The sequence below is a fragment of the Chlorella variabilis genome (assembly GCF_000147415.1).
Source record: "Chlorella variabilis unplaced genomic scaffold CHLNCscaffold_9, whole genome shotgun sequence".
In the NCBI taxonomy this organism is placed as follows: domain Eukaryota; kingdom Viridiplantae; phylum Chlorophyta; class Trebouxiophyceae; order Chlorellales; family Chlorellaceae; genus Chlorella; species Chlorella variabilis.
The window spans coordinates 133,663-154,003 of record NW_005435079.1 but is presented as its reverse complement, the minus strand read 5'-3'; the positions used below and the strand labels follow the sequence as shown (position 1 = coordinate 154,003).

The 20,341-nt window shown below is 65.1% G+C and overlaps 3 protein-coding genes across 3 annotated transcripts; 1 reads left to right on the top strand and 2 right to left on the bottom strand.

Annotated features, from left to right (window-relative positions):
• Window positions 1-387: 387 nt before the first annotated feature.
• On the bottom strand, window positions 388-8,440 carry CHLNCDRAFT_145231 (hypothetical protein; the record flags this gene model as incomplete). The annotated part of the gene is made up of 11 exons (XM_005847820.1): window positions 388-540; window positions 658-862; window positions 1,468-1,598; window positions 1,728-2,012; window positions 2,161-2,349; window positions 2,514-4,839; window positions 5,159-5,520; window positions 5,805-6,657; window positions 6,814-7,075; window positions 7,324-8,273; window positions 8,385-8,440. The coding sequence occupies 11 exons, from the start codon at window positions 8,438-8,440 to the stop codon at window positions 388-390; spliced, it is 5,772 nt and encodes a 1,923-aa protein (XP_005847882.1).
• Window positions 8,441-15,201: 6,761 nt separating this feature from the next.
• CHLNCDRAFT_145229 (expressed protein) lies at window positions 15,202-17,281 on the bottom strand (the record flags this gene model as incomplete). Its single annotated transcript, XM_005847819.1, has 6 exons — window positions 15,202-15,342; window positions 15,452-15,567; window positions 15,687-16,131; window positions 16,270-16,719; window positions 16,854-17,118; window positions 17,196-17,281. The coding sequence occupies 6 exons, from the start codon at window positions 17,279-17,281 to the stop codon at window positions 15,202-15,204; spliced, it is 1,503 nt and encodes a 500-aa protein (XP_005847881.1).
• A 707-nt stretch (window positions 17,282-17,988) lies between these two features.
• On the top strand, window positions 17,989-19,402 carry CHLNCDRAFT_145228 (hypothetical protein; the record flags this gene model as incomplete). The annotated part of the gene is made up of 6 exons (XM_005847981.1): window positions 17,989-18,171; window positions 18,360-18,470; window positions 18,573-18,629; window positions 18,868-18,900; window positions 19,001-19,123; window positions 19,217-19,402. 6 exons carry the CDS (start codon window positions 17,989-17,991, stop codon window positions 19,400-19,402), a joined length of 693 nt encoding a protein of 230 aa, XP_005848043.1.
• Window positions 19,403-20,341: the final 939 nt, after the last annotated feature.

Below are 20,341 nucleotides of genomic sequence, written 5' to 3'. Positions count from 1 at the left end.
GCCCGCCGCGTTGCCCCATGTTACCCCTGTGTGCGCTGCGCAGCGGGGGCGGCGCTGCCTGTAATGAACGCTCACTGAACTCACAGACATTAAAAAATCTAAATTGTGACGAACCAGACGGAGGGAACATGTAGAAATGGGTAGTTAGTACAACAGCAATGCGGCGGTGCAACACAGAGGATGGACGAAATGATTTGCCGGCGGCGACAGTAGCGGAGGACAGTGCAGATGACAGTAAACAGAGACATTGAAGAGGGCAGTAAACCGAGGATAGCATAAGCAGCATGAACGTGCAGGGAATTAAATGCAGTGTTGATGGAGGTTGTCATCATCATCATTATCAGGTTCTGGTCGGCCTCAAAAGAGTGAAGCGGGTTCAGTCCGTGATCACCCGCTGGCTGCCTCTGACAGGCGAGCCGCCAGCTCCCCAAGAGCATCGCGGCTGCGCATCGCCGTCGCCTGCGAGCTCTCCACCCAACCACCTGTCCGGAAGGGGCGGTGAGCGGCCTGCACCTCGCTCCTGTCAATCACGGCGCCACTCTGCAGCAAGGCCAGGCGAGGAGCGGTTGCGGGTGAGCCCCAGGCATCACTGAGAGGGCACCTGCACAGCCAGATCCGTGCTGAAGCCCAAAGCGCACTGCCCATGGCATCCCTCACCTCCATTGCCATCTCCACCGCCAATCCAATCGTCAGGCACCGTGCTCCGTGAGTGGACACCAGCGGCAGCGTGCGTGGCGGCGGCAGGTGGTGCGCGCCGTTGACGGGTGGCACCACGCTGCACCTCACGAGTGTTGTGTAACGCTGGCCGGCTGCCGCAGGGCCGTGTGGCTGCTGCTGCTGCTGCTGCTGCCGCCAGCTGGGGCTGCGGCGGGGCGGCGCCAGAGCCGCGAGGCCGTTGGCGGTAGCTCCAGCAGCGCGGTTGGCAGCTGCGGCGGTGCAGGCTGCAGGCACCGGGTCGGCAGGCGTGGTTTCGATCCGAGGAGCCTGCCGAGCGAGGAGGGCGCCCAGCACTGCAGGAGCCAGGCGCCCGGCCTGGGCGCTGAGGGCGGTGGCACCGGGGGTCGCGAGCATCACGTCTGGGGTGGTGAAGGATATGAGTGAGTTGTGTTGTGAAATGATAAATGCAGAAATGGATCGAATCGGGCGTTTTTGTTGCAGTTGAGAGCGTGCCGCGTGGGGGTGGACAGCTGGCGAGGTATCCAGAAGTTGCTGAGAGTGCTCCCAATTAACAATGGCAACTTATTCGCAGGCAAGTGGGGCCGGCGGCGTTGCCTATAGCCTTCTGTGATGAGGCGGCGGCGGCGTGCAGCGGCAGCCTGTGCACTGGCTTGCATCTAGGCCACCCAGATGATTTAATTGACAGGAAGCAACCGTACAAGACAGAAGAGTGGATGGGGGTGGCCGTGCCATGCCCTGGCTGTGCCATGCGCGCGCCGCTGCTTGCCGCCTCAAACCTTGCCGCTGTACCTGCCGCTCCTTTCGTACTCGCCCTTCAGTGCCGACAACGCGGCACGCCAGCTGGCAGCCGCACCAGCACCACCACGCTGGCCGCTGCCGCCCGCCGCAGCGCCGCCCAGCGATGCATAGAGGAACTGGATCTGCGGAGGCAGGCAGCGTTGAGGGAAGGGATGAGAAGCATTGCGGCAGGCCAAGCGGATGTGCCTGGCGCTGGCCTGAAGCACTGCAAGCCCTAGCCGCGACCCAAGCAGTGGGCATCTGGTGCGCACCTCTGTTGCGGAGCAGGCGCCATAGAGCGCAAAGGCGCCTTGCCGCAGCGCCGCCGCCGCATCATCAGGCAGCGGCTCCCCTGCTAGCACATCCTCCTCGGCCACCCCCGCTGCAGCCGCTGGCAAAGTGCAACTGCTGCTATCGGCAGCATCGCCGCTTCCGGCAAGTGCAGCTGCAGGGCTGGAGAATTGCAGGAGGGCGGCGCTCTTGGCGCTGGGCGGCGCAGCAGCCAGGACCAGGTAATCAGCCAGAAGCTGGGGGCAGTACCGGCCAATACCGACCTCCTGAACGGCATGGGCAGCAGCATGAGGGAAGTTCAGCAGCGTGGGTGAGGCTCAGCCAGGGGAAATGTTGAAGTGGTGACGAACGGCAGCGTGCTACTGTGGAACTGCGCAGAGCTCGCTAGGCATCCATGCCAAGCGCCCTGCCCACCTTGAGCCCCGCCAGCTCAGCCATCACCGCCGCGAGCAGCTCGGCGCACTTGACCCGCCAGCCATGCTCCCGCCGCCGTGCCGCCTGCACTGGCGCCGTCCCCACTGCGTGACTCAGCCCCGGCAGCTGCTGCTGCAGCTTGGCCGACAACTCACAGGCGACCAGGAAGCGGAGCAGGGCGCGCACCGCCTGCAGCAGCAGCGGCAGGCAGCGCCGCAGCTCCTGCAAGGCGCCCAGGTGGCACATGGCGGTGGTCAGTGCAAGCAGAGCGGGGCTAGTCACAACGGAGCCGTTCATAAGCCCAACACAACCCAACTCCACATCGCCCGGGCCCAGCCCTCCCGCATGCCCACCTGCTGCCTGTGCCGCAGCATCGCCAGGAGAAGGTGGCAGGAGGAGGAGTACAGGCCTGCGGCGCCGCTGGTGCCCAGCCTGAAGCAGAAGCCTGGCAGCAATGGCGCCGCGGCACCCCGCGATGCCAGCTCCTGCTGCCGCTGCTGGGGGGGCTGCTCTGCGTAAGCCGTCCACACTGCTGTGACGCTGCTGAGCATGCTGCTTGCTGCTGAGGCAGGCAGGTAGAAGAGCTTGGGGCGCGCCGCCAGCGACTCCAGCGCGCGCAGCGCTGTGCACAGCGCCGCCACCTCAGCAGCACGGGGTGATGGTGCTGCTGGTGCTGGCTCTCCCGAGGCATGCATGGGTGGCGTGGCCGGCGCAGCAGCAGGGGCGTTGCCGTCGCTGCTGCCGCCTTCCCCGGCTGCCAGGATGGCGGCGGCCAACTGGGGCAGGCTCGGCACCGGCCGCTGCTCTTGCTGCTGCCACACGGGCAGGCTGCTGCCATAAGCAGCGGCATCGATGAAGCCTGTCAGCAGCGCCACCATGCGCTCGCTGTGCTGCCCCAGCAGCCGCTGCTGCCGGTTGCCGCCGGAGCCGGCCTCCAGAAGCGCCAGCAGGCACTCACACAGCGGCAGAGCCATGCCGCTGTCGGCCGCTGGCAGGTAAGCCTCGACAAAGCGCAGAGGCAGCAGCAGCTGCTGGCTGCTGCTGCCTGCCACCAACTCCCGCAGAGCTTCCAGCAGCAGCGGGCGTACTGTTGTGCTGCTGCCACCAACGTCGGCAATGCTGTGGGCTGCGAGGGCGGCTGCAGCAGCTGCTGGGAAGGCAGCAGCAAAGGGGATGATGTGGCGGGTGGGAGGTATGCCGCCGGGGTCCGCTGCGCCCTCAGGTTGCTGCGCTGCTAGCAGATGCAGCAGCAGCGCCAGCAGGCTGGCATAGTGGCTGTTGCTGGCAGCGGGCCGCATGCGGCCGGCGAGGCAGCAAGCAGCTGCCACATACTCCAGCAGTGCTGGCTCCAACAGCCCTGCTCCTGCTGCAGATAGCCGCTGCTGAGTCAAAAGCCCAGCCGCTGCATGAAGGCTGGCAGCCAGCATGCTGACGCAGCTGCTGCTGGTGCTATCACCGCCGGCCTGGTGCTTCTCGAGCGCTTCTGCTGCTGGGTGGTCGCAGCAGCGCAGCCTGAGCAGCAGGGCAGCACTGCGATAGAGGCTGGCTGCAAGGAGGGCAGGCTGCCAGCTGTCGGTTGAAGCTGCCGCCGCCACTGCTGCTGCTGCCGGCGGCAAGGCGGCAGCGATGGCCGTATCAAGCTGCGCCGCCACGCCTCCAACCAAGGCTGCACCACCGGCATCAAGCTGCAGGTGGCTGCTGCTGCTCGAGGGGCACAAGAGGTCCTCGCCTGCTCTGCTGCCGCTGACGCCATCCTCGCCTCTGCAAGCGGCTGCATAGCAGGTGGCTAGGCATGCCTGCGCCAGCACGCTCGCCGCCCACTGCTGGTGTTGCTGCGGCTCCTGGCTCAACAGCTGCTGGCTCAGCTGCTGCACATTCAGCTGCAAGGCGCTGCTGCTGCCGGCAGCCAGGCGACCCGAGCACACAGCCTGCATCACTCTACCACTGTGCTCGGCCGCCGTCTGGGACTGATGCAGCACCTGTGCAGCGCTGCTGCCGGTGCTTGATGCTGCCATGCTAGCCACACTGCCTGCTGCCACCAGGGCTGCCTGCAGCACCTCTGGCAGCAGCTCAAGCTGGTGGCTCAAGTGGCTGCCGCCCCTGCTGCCCTCCACCAGGGGTGCCAGCAGTGCAAGGCACGCTGTGGAGGCCGACAGCGCGCAGCTAGCCGCCACTCCATGCTCCTGGTCTCCCGCGCTGCCAGCTTGCACCAGCGCCAGGCTGCCCTGCCAGCAGCACAGGACGCTGCTGGTTGCCACGGCCGCCATGCGCGCGGCTGCCTCAGCCGGCAGGTGCCTCAGCGGCAGCTCAGCCAGCAACGTCACCTGCCGCTGCACCGCAAGCAGGCCATCACCGGCTGCGGCTGCTCCAGAGCTGCCATCTTCCACCGCACTCTGCTTCCGCTTCTTGCCCTGGCCACCGGCGCCGACATTGCCGTTGCCAGCTGCCAGGCCGGCAATGCTGCTGCAGCTGTCTTCCACCGCCGCCGCCCAGGCCTTAGCTTTGGGCTCCTTGCCTCCAGCCACCCGCTCCAGCTGCTGCAGCAACGCGGCCAGCTGGCCGCCGCCGCCGCCGCCCTCCAGCGCTGTGCTTTCTTGCCCCGACTTCTTCCTCTTCTTCTGCTTGGAGCCCATCTCCTCCCCTTCCTGCTGGGGCTTGCCTGGGACCACGAAAGCAGTCCTACAAGCAGTAAAGTAAGCCATGGACAGTGAGTCAGTGGTGACTTGCCTGGTGGCAACAGAGGCACAACCATGCAGGGTGCATTGATCTCTGCCCCCAAACTTGCCTGAGCGCGGTGCCCAGCTCCACCGCTACAGCCGCAGGCAGCAGCACCACAAGCCGGCGCTGCTCCAGGAGCTCGCCACCCAGGAGCAGCTGCCGACACAGCTGCTGATGCTGCAGAGTGTTGTGGCCATCGCCGTCGGCGCTAGAAGCGACAAGTGCCGCCGCTTGGCGCAAGCTGGCTTGCAGCAGCGCGAGCAGCGGCGCTTCCGCTGACCACTCCTGCACCAGTGGCAGCACCCTCACTGCAACCTGCATTGCTGCACAGCTGCTGCTGCTGTTGTTGCTGCCGCCTGCTGCATCCTTCGATGCTGCTGCCGCAATGCACGTTGCCAGCTGCTGCAGCTCGCTGACCACCCGCTCGCGCTCCTCCTCCTGCTGCTGTTGCGCTTGGGGCTGTGCCTGCCCGTTTGCCGGCTGGTCTGCCTGCTCTTGCGCGCTTGGCAGCAGCGTCACCGGGCAGGTGTGGGTAAGGTACTGGTGCCGCGTGTGCAGCACCGCGAGCCGCTGCTCAGCTGCCTGCAGCAGAGCTGTGCCCAGGCTGCTACTTGTGTCGGCTGCTTCCAGCATGTCTGCGAGCTGAGGGGCACAGGCAGAGGTGGCGGCGCTGCTGTCACTGCCAGTGGACCTCTGCAGCGGAGCAAAGTACCCTTCGCTGCCACCGATTGAGGTGCCGGTCGGCGAATCTGGATGGCTGCTCGTCTGACGCTGTACATGCTGTCCAGCCAAGGCCACTACCTGCGGCAGTTCGGCATCAGAAGGAAGCTGTCGTTGGCCAGCCAACTGGGCGACTGCTAGCAGCTGAGCACAGCAGGGGAGTGGGCAGCTGCAAGCGAAGCCATCAAACGCAGGCGGCAGCGGACCTCTGGGTGGAGTGCGGCGCAGTGGGCATGTACCGCCAGGGCTCTGCGGTACAGCTGTAGCAGCGCGGGCAGCAGCTCCCCTTGGGTCTTCTCCTTGCCCTTGCTGCTCCCGCTACCACCAGAGGCCTGAAGCAAGGGCAGCAGCGGCCGGGCCAGCGCTGCGACGAGCACCTGCGCCGCCGTCGCTGCCGCCCCCGCTGTGGTCAGGTCGATGTGCAGGCTGTCGAGGCAGCAGCAGCACAGGTCTGCCGCCGCCACGTGCCCGGCTTGGGCGCCGCCGCTGCCAGCCAGCTGCTGTACCGCCTCTGCTGCCAGCTGTACCAGCCGAGGGACCTGCCCTGAGGGCACCCCCTGCACAGCTGCCGCCAGGGCTGCCCGGAAGCGGCCGCTGTGCAGGACTGCCGTGGCCGGCCCGCGGGGCGCCACGCCTCCGGGCTGCTGCTGGAGCGCCGCCATCAGCGACCTCAGCAGCACTCCCAGCTGGCGGAGCTCAGCAAAAGCGGACACCAGGCTGCAGGCCACATCCACGGCCACGTGCGCCTGGCTGCCACAGCCGCCATAGGGCCTGCTGCCGGTCGGTGCCGTGTCGGGGGACCACAGCAGCAGGGGCCACAGCAGCGGCAGCTGCTGCTGAATCACGCGGTGCTCTACAGCCAGGATGCCCCGCAGCACACCCAGCGTGGCTGGCACTACCTCTGCCCCCCTGTCATGCTGCTGCTGCTGCTGCTGCTGCGCCAGCAGCAGCGCAGTGTCGGCCAGCTGCTGCAGCAGCAGGCGCTGGTGGGCAGCAGGGTCCTGGGTAGGGCGGTACAGCTGGTGCTGCCGCAGGCATGCCGCCAGCAGGGCCACGCCGCTGCAGGCGCCGGGGATGCATGGGGGAGGAGCAGGTCGGCAAGCTGCCATACGCATGGGGGTGGTGAGGGAGGATCCAGCAGCCATGTCCAAGTGGCGCTGTCACTGGACTGATGATGCGTGCCCACCCAGGCATGTGGGTCATAAACATCCTCACCTGACAGCATCTGCCAGCTGGGACGAGGCCGCCGCCTGCTCCTCCGCCAACTGCTGCACATGCGGCATCAGCGTGCGCAGCAGCGCCAGCCAGAAATGGAAGTCGCCCGACACGCTGATGCCGCCGCCCACAGATGCCGCTGCCAGCGGGCGAGAGGTCGAGATGGTGCTGGCCCCAATGCCGCCCTCCTGACCTCCCGCCTCTTCGGTGTGCTGCTGCTGCGGCTGATTGCGGTGCCCTGCTTGGCTGGTGATTGCCGCCTCTGCAGACAAAGAGAAGGAGAGTGGCCACGACAAAGTATTGACAGCTGGCATGGGCGGGGGGCAGAGCGCCAGAATGTTGGGAGCACCACGGCTGGCGGGCGGCGGCATGGCATGGCCAGAAGGCAGCAGCAGGGCGGCGGCTTGCCTGTCTCTGCAGCTCTGCGGTGCTGGCGCAGAGCTGCGCAGAACTGGCCCGCCATCCAGGGCAGCAGTGGGAGCGGCAGCTGCGCGGCCGCCACCTGCGCACGCATCGTCACAAACAGCTGCACCGCATAGCTGCCTCCCTGCCGCTGCTGCTGGTGGCTGAGAGCCGCCTCCCCGCTATCAGGCTGCCCAGCATCCTTTCCCGTCGCAGATGCCTCTGCCACCGCAGCTGCCATCTCGGCGGCGGCTGCCTCGGCCAGCGCCGCGACATGCTGGTGGTGGAACAGCAGCATGCCCAGCAGCTGCCGGCAGCAAGCTGGCAGCTCTCCACTGCCAGTGCTGCTGCTGGTGAGCGCGGGGAAGGCGGCCTGGGCCAGCAGCGGCAACAGGCGGGGCACTGCTGCATCCCACACCTTGCGCTGGTTGGGGTGCCCCGCAGCGGCCGCCAGCAGCAGGCGCACCGCCGCCACTGCCACCGGCTCCCAAGCCTGCTGCTGACCTTCCCCCGCCGCTGCCGCTGCGTGCCCAGTCAGCGCGGCCTCAACTGCGGCAGCGGCGTGCTCGATACTGGGGCGGAAGCCGCCCGCAAACTTGCCATGAAGCAGCCCGAGCAGCGCCGCCAGCTGGGCAAGCAGCTGGGTGCCTTGCTGCCCGCTTTGCGCGCCCTCCTGCAGCCCCTGCATCGCCGTGGTGGCTGCCGGCAGCAGCGCGGCGGGCAGCGGCTGGCTGGCTGCCGTGCTGCTGCTGCCCAGCACCGCCGTCAGCACCGCCCAGCAGCGCGGCCGCAGCTCAGCCGCCGCGTGGGACCCATCCGCCTGCTGCGCCTGCTGCTGCTTGCGCTTCTTGGCTGGTTTGCCGCCGCCGTCCCCGGATGCAGGTGGTGCACCCGCCTTTTTGGTCAGGGCCGCGCAGCTCCAGTCCAGCAGCGAGCGAAGGTAGTGGGCACGCACCAGCGGTGGCAGCGCCGCCACATCCGCTTCTGTCGCCGCCGTGGCTTCTGCTTGCGAGCCATCCAGCAGCGTCGTTACCAGCTCTTCTGCTGCCTCCACCTTGCTGCATCCACAGGGACAGAGGTGGCACGGTAGGATGAGCAGCAGGGCCGCGTGGCAACGGGCGGGCGGCGGCAGCATGCATGTGCGCCGGGTGGGCGGCGGTGGCCCTCACCGCTGCAGGCTCGCATCGCTGCTGTAGAGCAGCCGGAAGGTGGCGGCCAGGGCCATTGGGAGAGGCTCCCGACTATGTCTAATGGCCATGCACGTGCAGCGACCAGCCTCCCCTAGCCCAGTGTGCACTGTTTGTGAAGATGAGATCAATGGCTGATAGAAGCGCCTGTATGTTTGGAATTCATGCTGCTGCCAGATCAGACTCATTGCAGAGGAGCCACCAGCGAGCTTGGTTGCCATTGTTCACTGCAGTCTTGTATCTACATATGCAAGTTACGTGTGCACCTGTGGTGCTGCCTGTTGACTCCGCCCTACTTGTGAGAGGTGTCGGAACACATCGCTCACCCGCCAGGCTGAACACCTCGCAGACCCCTCCTTCCGCTGTCCCTGCGAATTGGGTGCCTGCGCCCAGGCACTGCCCAGCTCGCCGCCGCCCGCGGCAGCGCCGCCAACGCCGGATTGCTATCTCTGTTGTCTGTCCTCTCCTTCTGTTCCACATCGGTCGCATTGCCCTCTCAACACCATGGACCCACACTCGTACTACCTGGAGCGGCTGCAGAAGGCGTCCGCTCTGCCGGCCGAGGAGCGCGGCGCCGACGTGGCCGGCTTCCTGCGGCACCAGCGCCTGCTGGACGAGAGCTGCCGCTTCTGGGTTGAGGACTTCTCCATTGACATCACCCCGGCCATGCTCAGCACGCCCTCATTCGGGCTGGACGATGCCCTGAACGAGGAGGCGGCGCCCGCCCTGGCCCTGCTCATCGAGGCGGCAGTGGCCTGCCCGCTGGACTCCTACTCTCTGTTCAAGAAGGAGCTGCTCATCCCGCCCACGCTGTCCATAGCCTGCTCGCCGTATGTCATTTTATACGACGAAGACGGGGGCGGCATGACGGCACAGGCGTTTGACGCAGCACTGAGACCGGATGTGCGTCATGGCCTGCGCGGGTGCCTGCCTGAACTTGGGCAGGTGCCTTGCTGGGCAGTGTCGCGTGCCGAGCAGCCCACACTGGGGTGCCGTCTGCATCCGCCAAACTGCGCTGCCCCATCGTGCTGCCTGCCCTGACTCTCCATACCCTGCAGCTGTACAGCGTGCTCAAGGCTACAGTGGCTGCCATCCTGCTGCGCAGCGCGGCCATCAAGGAGCAGGGCCAGATGCTGGCAATGATGCCCTACGTGCACCAGCTGGCCACCGGGCTTGTGGAGCTCCTGGAGCAGCCTGCAGCGGCCCGCCAGCTGCGAGCCAGCCTGCAGCGGTTGCGCATGCCTGGCGCCATCGGGGAGGAGCAGGCGGCGCTGCCGTACGAGCATCTGCTGTTTGCCTGTTACCTGCTTCGCTGGCAGGCCACCCTGGCGCTGCTGTTCACCCCGGAGCTGCCGACACCAGACGGCGGCAGGGAGGCGGCCATGCGCACCAACCTGCAGGCGGGGCAGCGCATGGCGCAGTTGCTGCCAGACAGCCCCATGGGGCACTACATCACAAGTAAGGCGGGAGGTGCGGCGCCCTCCCAGATGCTGCTGCCGCTTGTGCAGATGCTGCTCAGCATCATGAGGGTGCAGGCATGGTAGTGCAAGTGCCGCCGCACTTGGCCTGGCCCCCGCTGCTGCAGGCTCCGCCCAGTCGGGGCTTGGCAACGCGAGGGAGGCGTGGCGCGAGCTCCAGCTCTGCAAGGAGGTAGGCGGCCTGGCGATGGCCCAGGAAGGCCCAGGGGGCTGACAGCACACTGCTGCGGCGAGCGCCGGTGGCGTCGCGCCCCGGCCCATTGTGCCACCTGCTGGGCCCGCGTGCAGGTGGCGCAGGCGCGGGGCGACACGCTGATGCAAGGCATCGCCACCGTGAAGAGCATCGCTGCCATGAGGCAGGGCGGCTGCGGCAACTCCAGCTTCACCCTGCAGCAGATTTCAGACATGTACAAGGAGGCGCGGGTGGGTGGGAGGGCGCCGATCACCAGGCACACCAGCGCTGGCCCCGCTGGGGCTCGTTCACGGCCAGCGGTCACGTGCCTGCTCGCAAGTGCTGCTGCGCTGGCCTGGTGCCGGGCCTGGCTGACTCCCCGCAGGCCTTTGAGCGGCGCTTCAAGAAGTGGTGCCCCACCACCCTCATGGCGCTGTATTACACCACCGCCCGCGGCATCCAGGAGGTGCTGGCCAAGGCGCGGCAGGGCGGCATGTCTCTGCAGGTGCGTGGTCCCGCACTTGCTCGAGCTGGGAAATGCCGCAGCCAGGGCAGCATCCAGTGCCCACACGCTTCTTCACACCGCGCTCTGCCTGGCAGGAGGAATTTGAGACCGAGGTGGGCGGGCTGCTGCAGCGGAGCAGTGCGCAGCAAGACCAGCACTATCGGGAGTTGGTCAGCCAGTCCTGCTGCACCTTCTGCCGCAAGGTCAGTGTGGGACTCAAGCAGTGCAGCGCTTGCAAGACGGCACAGTACTGTAGCCGCGAGTGCCAGGTGCGGCACTGGCGGGCGGGGCACCGCCAAGAGTGCGGCGCCAGCGCACGCTGATTATTGGTACTGCCGTCTTCGTTCGTGATTTCGTTCTTCTGCGGCTCTCCCGCACACCGTTGGCTCTTTGTATTCTGTAAAACACGCAACCAGGGGGCATCGTGGTTCTGCAGCGTGTTCGCCAGTTTCTCGCATGGACAAACTGGAGTAGGCAGTGTTGCCACGCCGCTGGCAAGGCCCAGGCAGCACCTGGGATAAGGCAGAGAGCAGCCAGGGCCTGAAGGCAAGGTGAGCCTTGGACCAGTCGGGGCACTGCTACAACCCTTCACGCTGGGACTCGAATCGCCCCTCATCAGGCAGCGACTGGCAGTGCCAGCGTCAATGCAGCATCGGGAGCTGAGCAGGCACTCACCAGGCCGCCGCCCGACGGCACCCCCCAGCGGCCTCTGTGATGCCGTGAGCTGCACTGTTGTTGTGGAGCGCACCTGATGTCTGCGAATCCCACACTGGTCATGTGCCCCTGCCTCTCCATGCTGCGCAATGCAGCACCATGAGCGTGCGTGTGCGTGACCTCAACGGTGCGTGGCAGGAAGGCGGGGAGGGCATGCAGCTGTTGGGCGATGGCTACTCATCATTCAGCGACGACGAGGAGGAGCAGGCGGCACAGCACAACGCAGCCGTGGAGGTGCGCTAGATTTCGAGATGCATGTTGGTCAGAGGCCGATGCTCCTGCCTTCTGACTTCTAAGGGGTGGTTGCGTGCAGGAGGAGCACGGACACGAGGATGCGGCGGATCGCGGGGCAACCCGCAAGTACAAGGTGCAGCCTACCATCCATCCAGCACCTGCATTGGCTTCTCCATTGTGACCAGTCTGGCCATACCTCTTGACCAAACTGGCGAAACCCCGCATACAGCGTCTTATTGCTTGTTCACCCCTGTACACATATGGCTGCAGTCCAAGACGTTTGTGGCCACCGATCGAGCCTGGCTGAAGGAGCTGACGGCTGACAACATGTTACGTCAGAAGGACAAGTCTCCACGTGTCATCCTATCACGTAAGCAACAGGTTGCATGGAGATGGAGCCAAGAGGCGCAGAATAATCTTCCCTAACGCAGGTGTGCCTGCAAATCTTGCAACGCAGCGGTGGTGTACAGCTTCTGGATCGACAGCCTGCCCAGGCTGATAAACCACACAGCCGAAGTCGACCCGATTCCGCTCAAGCTGCTGCTGACGGGAGGCTCGCACATCCTGGTGCCGCTTACAGATTTACAGGATGGTCTCCACCTCCAGGCCAGTCAAACCAGCCTTGGCATTGCACGCATGTGCATACTCTGCGCCTCCATCACCATGCGGCCCTGCTTGCGGTGCTGCCTGCAGAGCACTGCCATCCAGTCAGTGCTAGTGACACTGGGAGCTGCAGTTGGCGATCGCCTGCTTCTGGAGCTGCAGGAGGAGCAGTGCAGCAGCTGCGAACTGGTGGCAAGGGTCCGCATCATCAAAGCGTGAGCTGTGGCAGTGCCAATGGCTGTGCAGCAGGTGGAAAGTAAAGCACGTAAAACTTTCTCTCCATCCATCCAGTGGACGCCAAGACACTGTGAAGGCGCCTTTGACCTCCACCTAAAGTGTGACACCTTAACTGTCACCTTTGCCATTTGAAAATGCTTGCAGCACACGTGGCGAGCATGTGCCCAGCGTGTACGAGCTCCCGGGCAAGCACATCTCCATGCGCCTCCGCAAGAACCGCCCAACGAGCCCTGCTGATTCCGAGTCAGAGAGCGAGGCAGGGCAGACTGACGAGGAGTTGCTGCCCAGGTGAAGTGAACTGCTGGAGTGTGACTTCGCTGGGGCAAGGCAGGAATGGCACGGCCTGGTGCCTGATGGCAGCACACCGAGGCTTGCTTTTTGTGTTTACAGGGAACTTGAGCATGCTGCCCAGCCTGCGATTCTTGCAGCCCTGTAGATGGGACATCCACGGCCAGGCGGCTGCGCATTTTGCCGCGGGGCTCGGGGCAGCTGCCACCAACGCAGCAGGTGCGGCACCCTGTGGACCCTGCCATGGGCCTGGACGTTTTGCTACACGACGATTCAGACCTGGAAGACATGCCGCAGGTGTGGAGGCTGAACTGCGCCAGGGCTGCCGGCACACGTCTGGGAGTCTTGGGCTGGCTAACTTGCTCCTGCTGATGGCTGTTGCAGGAGCGTGGCGGGGGAAACTGGCAGCCAGATGTTGCTGCCACTGGTGCCAGCATGCCGCGCTACCAGGCGACCCCCAGCATCCTGGCTGCACTGCGCACCCCGCTGGCAGCTCATTCGAAGCTTCGGGGCGTGTGCAAGCCTTGCCTAAAGATCCACAACCACCACTACTCAGTAAGGGTGAGCAAGCTGGCCGACGCCAAGTCCACGCGGCTTGCCTCGCCCACCTGCAGCCAGTCCGGGCAGGGCGTGCTTGGGTCACGGTCCCTCTCCCCAGCAGCAGCACATGCGATTCATGCCTAGCAGCGTCCCTCCTGGCTGCTCGCTGTCCTGCGCTGCTGCAACTGACCAGTCTCTGGTAGCCATCTGGCATCTGCACTGCGTCGGCAGCCAGGCCCGTAACATCTGCCCCTCGTGCTTGTATCCAGCATCCATGCCTGTTGCTCCAAATGGAATCAACTGCGCCAAGAGCGCCTGCTAGCAATGATGGGCCCGCACAGAGTTAGCTGCACCCACCCTTGCATCCTGTTCATGGCAGTCCTGCTCACTGCTTCGTCTTCCTCTGTAACATGCAGGTGGACTTTCGCCAGGGCCAGGGCCAGAAGTCCACCGCATTCATGGGGCGGCTGAATCAGCAGACCGCTGCTGTGGCTGCAGATGTGGCGCAGGCCTGGAAGCATATGCATTGCAGGAAAGCCTCTCCGCAAGGTGCGGCGCAGTCGGGGCCCCTGCACATCTCGCCTGGCAAGCTCAACATTCTCTCAGCTAACTACGGCGCAGACACTCAGCTGCTGGGCATCCTGCGGTGAGCAGTGCGGCCCTGGGCTCGTGCCACATAAGCCACAGTGTCAGTGATCAAACTGCAACTCAAGTGTGTGTATGCAAATATCCTCTGCCCTGCCGTGTGGTTGCAGGGGACTGAAATCTGGAAGAGAGCTGATACAATTTCTGAAGGCCGTGATCCCCCAGGCGCCGTTCCGCCTTCATCAACCCCGGCGCCAGGCGCGCAGCGCCGACACCGACGTGGAGGAGAGGCAGAGCCTGGGTGGTGTGGCTGCAGACGACGAGGAGGACCTGCCTCCCACAGAGCCTGCCTCGCCCGCTCTGCTGCGGGAGGGGTCGCTGCCGCCCGCGCCAGCCGGGCTTCCGCAGCCAGCGCTGGCGCCAAGCCTGCTGGCACAGCCGTCCACCCAGGGCGCCTCGGGGCAGAAGCGGCGCAGGCTGGTCAGCCAGCGGGACATGGAGCGGCAGGAGGGCGGTGCGCCAGCTCCAGGAGAGCAGCGCGAGCAGGTGCAGGAGCGGTGCGAGCAGGTGCAGCAGGGCAACGCGTGGCCTGCACATGCTGCACCGGTGCTGCTGCCGGTGCCGACAGCCGCCCACATGGCGCCGCCGGCAGCCCCGCCAGCCGGAGCGGGCGCTGGGGATTGCACTATGGGCAGCTGCCAGATGCCCAGCGGTCTCGAGGCCCTGGCTGCACGTGCCAAGCAACAGTGGACCCACAGGGTGACTCAAGCGCTGCTGGGCGGGAACACCCAGCACGCTCTGGGGCTGCTGCTGTCACGTTGCACCAGCCCCATCCTCAAGGTGGGCGGGTGGGGCGGGGCATGCTCTGCAGCGCAGCCGACTGCATAGCGGCCAGGATGTCGCCTGCTTGTCCCATGGTCCGCAAGCATGCCCCCACCAAGTCCTCTTCCCATCGATGGATATCCATGCCTGTGCAGGCTGTGTCCCAGGGCTGGAACAGCTACCCGCAGGGGGCGCAGCAGGAGGCGCACGAGGTGCTGGTGCAGGCAGCGGTGGACGGCTTGCTGCTCAAGTCCTCGGAGCTGGGGGAGCGCATGGAGGCGGGGCTGAGGCTGTGGGGAGTGGAGCTGGGGGCGAATGGTGGCTGGGGTGCGGTTTGATGAGCAGCGCAGTGGGCGGGGCCGGTTGAGGATCCGATGCCTTGGTTTCGTTCTTGCTGCACAGCGTCCGCATGCCATCTGGGAGCGCACATCAACTTTACATGGCAGCTGCACATCATCAGCTTTACATGGCAACCTGTACAGTGCACCTCCGTTGAACCTCAAAGGATGTTGCAAGGAACTTGTAAAGCAACTAGCGAGCAGCTCAGTTTTTACCAAGCCCCACCCGTCCGACATACATGGAGCAGACCACATGCACTGCGCCCCCAAATGGCGGCGCCCCTCAGCTCCGCTTGACTTGCAGGTGCGGCATGGCCTTCTGGATGTACTGCGCCACCACTGCAGTCATGGTGGCAGAGCCAACCACCAGGCGCCTGAGAGAAGGCATCTCCGCCAGCACATTGTCGATGTCGTCGCGCTTGACCTGCAAGACAGGGAGCAAATGGGGAGGATTGCTGGGATAGCAGGAGGCGGGATGGTGGTTGTCCCTAAGCATTGCTCCCCTTGCCAAGCATTTGCCAAAGGGAGCCCACCTTAATCTTGGAGCTGCTGCTCAGCACTAGCTCCGACAGCGAGGTGGCCGCCACCAGCGCGGGCGGCAGGATGCCGTGGCTCAGGTTCTCGCCGCCAATGTCAAGCAGCTCCAGGCCTGCAGGGCAAGCAGGCGGTGTTCAGCGGGCTGGCTTCTGCTATGCCCCAGGCCGCAGGCATCGCTGCTCTGGATACTGAACAGGCCAGCTGTTTGCCTGCTCCCTCATCCAGGCTCACTCTTCAGGTACACCCCAGCCGGTATGTCTTCCAGCCGGTTCTGCCGGAATCGCAGCTTCTTGAGGCCGGTCTTAGTCTTCAACGAAACAGGGAAGGACAGGGCGCCCAGGCTGCCGGTGAGGCTGAGCGTCTCCAGCTTGCCCGCCTGCTGCAGCAGCGGGTCCAGCGCGGCAGCGACGCTGCCACCGCTGCTGCAGCTGTTGAAGTGTAGCGCGGGCAGCTCTGCCAGCAGGCGGCAGTCGCGCAGCGCGGCGGGCGCCAGCTGGCAATGCTCCAACTCCAAGTACGAAAAGGGCTTGCCGGCGGGTAGCAAGGCAGCGAGCAGGCCCTGCAGGGATGACATGGTTGAGATGCCGCCGATGCACAGCACGCCGATCTGTCTGCCAGGGATGCTGGGGTGCTGGCCCACAGCAAAGTTGCAGCCACGCAGCTGGGCATCGCCCATCTGCATAGGAACCACAGGGCGGCACCACGGGAGGTCACTGAGCGCTGATCACTGCCGTCACCGAACCAGACCAACTCCGAGTCAGTCCTTGATCCCCTTTGACACATGATACTGCATGCCCGAGCAAGAAGGACTCACTTGTATGCCGCGAGCTGCATATAGGTCAAAGCTGGCCAGGGAAGGGAAGGCGGTGGGCAGCGGCAGCTCCAGTGGCAGCTCTGCTGGGATCCTGGCTGATGACTGGGCGGTCTGCCTCAGGCCAAAGTGGCTGAGCTGCGCCAGGCACGTGAGCTGCTGCAGCGTTGTGGGGGCCACCACCGCCGCCGTCAGTTCCAACCGAGTCAGCCGCGACAGCGTGTGCACGCTGTCAGCCAGCTCAGCCGACAACAGCACGCCCGCGTGGCAGCGGAAGCAGCGCAGCTGCATCAGGCGGCCGACCACGCCGGCTGTGGCGAGCGGCAGCAGGGTGGAACTCCGCAGCTTGAGGGTCTCCAGCATGGGGAAGTCAGGCAGCTGCCGCAGCACTGCTTCAGGCACCACCCCGGCAGAGGCCAGGTCCATCTCTACCACCACCCCACGGTTCAGCATCTGCATGGATCCGCATTGGGGGCAGCGAGAGCAGGTGATGCGATAGGGGAAGAATACACCATTTTTGCACAGCAGAGCGTAGCTGCACCGAAGGTGGCTCAAGTCAATGACGGGAGGGTGCATGTGTCAAGCACTGCAAGTTGACATGCCTGCAGGAAGTTGCTGAGGTGGAGGCCGCCGGCGGCTGCTGCCGCCTCCAGCCCTCCCCAGTCGGGCACCACAAACTCCTTCACCCAGTCTGTCACCAGCGAAAGCTGCCGCAATTTGCCGAGCAGCCAGGCCTGCTGTTGGCTGATGGGCTGGCCCTGCCGCCCCGTCGTCAGGCGGAATGTGCGCCAGAAAGCCGGCTCCGACAATACTACTCGCTGCCAACGCTTGCTGACCAGGCGGACGATGCGCCTGCAAGAGGTGCACAGGTTCCGGGTGAATGGCGCCCAGCCTGCCGCTGCCGAGTGGTCACCCCCCTGCCTGCTCACCCGTGATCCAGCCCAGCCAGCTCCATGATGTGGCCAAGGATTTGGTCTGGAAGATCGTCAATGGTCGTTGCGGCCTGCCGCGCCATAATTGAGGGCTGCCTGCAGGCAAGTCGGGTGTGGGTGCGCCGCCGAATGAGCGGGACAAGCGGAGAGCGCGCGGGTCCCCGGCTCGAGTGCTCTGCTGCTGCCCACGCAGTCTCAACCTGCGCCTCCTTAATCCTACTGCTGCTCTGGGCCACGCAGCTCGTTCCAAGGCTGGATGGCAGGGACCCTGTTTACGACAATGCAGGAGTGGGCGTGCGCTTGGGAGTTCCTTCAATTTAGCGTGCTCTGCAACGCAGAATTGCCCTGGGCACGACAGAAGGTCCTCACCCCTGCCGGCGGTACAGCCGTACTTTTGGTGGTGTTTTTCCGTCTCCCAGGCCCACAGCCTTTGTTGGAGCCAGCGGTGTGTGAAAGGCAGACAGTTTTGGCAGCTCTGGCTTGGGAAACCAGGTAGAGGGCATTGCAGCTTGATGATGGGCAGGAATGGTGCCGGCCACCGCACTCCCGCACTTCACGCCGGAACACCTGCCACGGTTGCATGTTGGTTCGTCATTCGCTCCCAGTGCTCTTCAGCAACTGACCAAAACTGTCCTTTTCCCCGTCCTTTCATGATGTCTTTTCCCCGTCCTTCCCAAGCAGCGGGCGCAAATCAGCGCACGTCCCGCTGTCCAACGACGCGCTGGCCAACGTCTCGGATATCACTCCCAGCGCCCTGACCACCTCCATATTGACTTCCCACGCCAGCAAAATGTCTACCGAAGAGGTTTCAGGGCAGGGGGAGCCCGGGGTAGCAGCGCAAGCAGCCAGCCACTTAGCAGCGGCTCTGGCACGCCAGCCCCCGCCTCCCGTGCCTATACCTCTGGATGTGAAGCATCAGGAGGCCAAGTTCAAGGAAGCTAGAGCGCGCATGATAAAGATCGTAAACTGGCAGGTGATCGCCGCTTGCTTGCGTTGTTGTTGCTCCCTGGCGACCCCCAATCAGCTAAAACAGGACGAGTTCAACGGGTCGGCCAGCGCATAATGCAACAGTGCCCCGCCACTGGCGCCGCCGCTGCCGATGCCGCCTCTGCTGACTGACGACAAGCTGAATGACGAGTTTGCCCCCAAGTGGTGCGGCAGCTGAATGACGACAAGCACCGGAAGCTGGAGCAGATACTGGACACGACGCAGTATCTGCAGAAAATCTGCGGTAATGTGAAGGACAACCCGCAGGAGGCCAAGTTTCGGCGGGTGAGGTGTCTGGTTGACAGCCGATCAATGCAATTAGTATTCAGGGCGGATTCACATGAAAGGTGTGAATGACGGCCCCGGCATGCCCGCCCCTCTCTGCAGATCCGCATCACCAATGCAACCTTCTCTCGGCACGTGCGCGATGCGCCCGGCGGCGAGGTGGGTGGCGGAATGGAGACAGTTTATGTGCTGCGGTTCTTCCAGAGGCAAGGGGGGCCTTCAAAGGGGTTACAGGACATGCCCATGGGCCTGCAGCTGCCGCTGAGCGTGGGCAGGGCTGCACTACCCCACCCCCAACCTCCCGCCTGCTGCCAACCTGCCCAAGCTGCTGCTGCCAACGTGCTGCCCCTGCCCCTTCCCCCGCCCCTCCGCCTGCCTTCCTGACGCATCCCTGCAGGAGTTCATGCATGCGGCAGGCTGGACAGTCAAGGTGTCGCCGCCGCCTGGCATGCCGCCTTGGTGGCTTAGCCCTGCCTACCTGCGCTTGCATCATGTTGAATGCTGCGCCGCTCCTCCCTGCCCCACCGCAGGTTGACAACTTTGAAAAATACTTTGTGTTTGAGCCGCAGCCAGGCAGCCTGGAGTGGCGGATCCTGGAGGAGGCGTGCGCAGAGCTGAGCAAGCTGTCGGCATTGATAGATGGCAAGATCAAGGTGCGGGGGCGTGGGCAGGGCGTGGCGAAGCGAAGGCTGCTGGCTTCAGGCTGGGGCGGGACACAGCGTGCTGGACGACTGCCTGCCCTGCAGCGCGGATTGGGCGACAAGAAGGCGCTGCAGGAGCGCATGCGGCAGCAGGTGCGGGTGGCGATAGAAGAGGACAAGGCGCAGAGAGAGGTGATCTTCCAGGCGCACACGGCACCGGTGGAGGCCCAACCGCTGCCACCCTCGCCGCGGTCGCGAGCCCAGGCCGGCCGCGGCGGCGGCGACCTGTAGGCTTGCCTTGATTCATCCCTGGGTGGCCTGCCGACACTTGTGCACGGTTTTCTGCTGGTAACCTGCGTATCAATGGCCCGCTAGAGCGTATCAATGGGAACCAGCGGCGGCGCTGTGCTCACGCTGCGCGCTGGAGTGGGCCTGCACTGGCCGGTGTCTCCTTTTTAGCTTGTGATTTGTGATTCATTGCGCAGCATCACGACACGATTTGGGGGTGTGAACGGCGCATGCTTGCTGGAGTTTCGGTGGTAGCAACACAATAGACTAGACAGAGTATGAGCGGATTGCAATGTTCTTCAAGGTAAGGCCTTCTTGTGCAGCTGAAATAGCCCGATCGCTGAAGAGGCTCACACCCATCACACTTGTTGTTGCACCTGCAGGCTAGGCGTTTTCCTGCTGCCCACACGCACCGGTGCGAGGACATCGCAGCTCATGCAGCGGTTGTGCGCTAATGGGTGGTGGGCGAGTGCGGCGGCAAAACCCTGCGCCGCCGCCACCGGCGCCGGGCAGCCGACGCTGGCCCGGGCACCTTGGTTGGCAGGGAGCCCAGCGGGGCGGCTGCGTGCTCAGGCCCAGGCAAACCAGTTGGCATCCTTCCCAGCCCCAGCACCTGGCCGCAAGACGAGACGGCCGCGCAGGGCAGTGTGCGCGGCGGCGGCGGCAGCGGCAGCACCGGCAGCGGCATCCGCCACCCCATCGCTCGCCTCTGTGCTGGCGGTGGTTGTGGGCTGGCTGGTCATCGCAGGCAGCTGCATCCGCAGCCTGCCGCAAATCCTACGCATCCTGCGGAACAACAGGTGAGGGCAGGTGCAGGTGCAGGTGCAGGTGCAGGTGCAGGGCGGGCGCCGAGGCTGCGATGCGTGCCGCGATGGCTGCCACGATGGCCGTGCTCCACTGGCGATGCCGTGCCTGCCTGCTGCCCTGCCTGCCTGCAGCGTC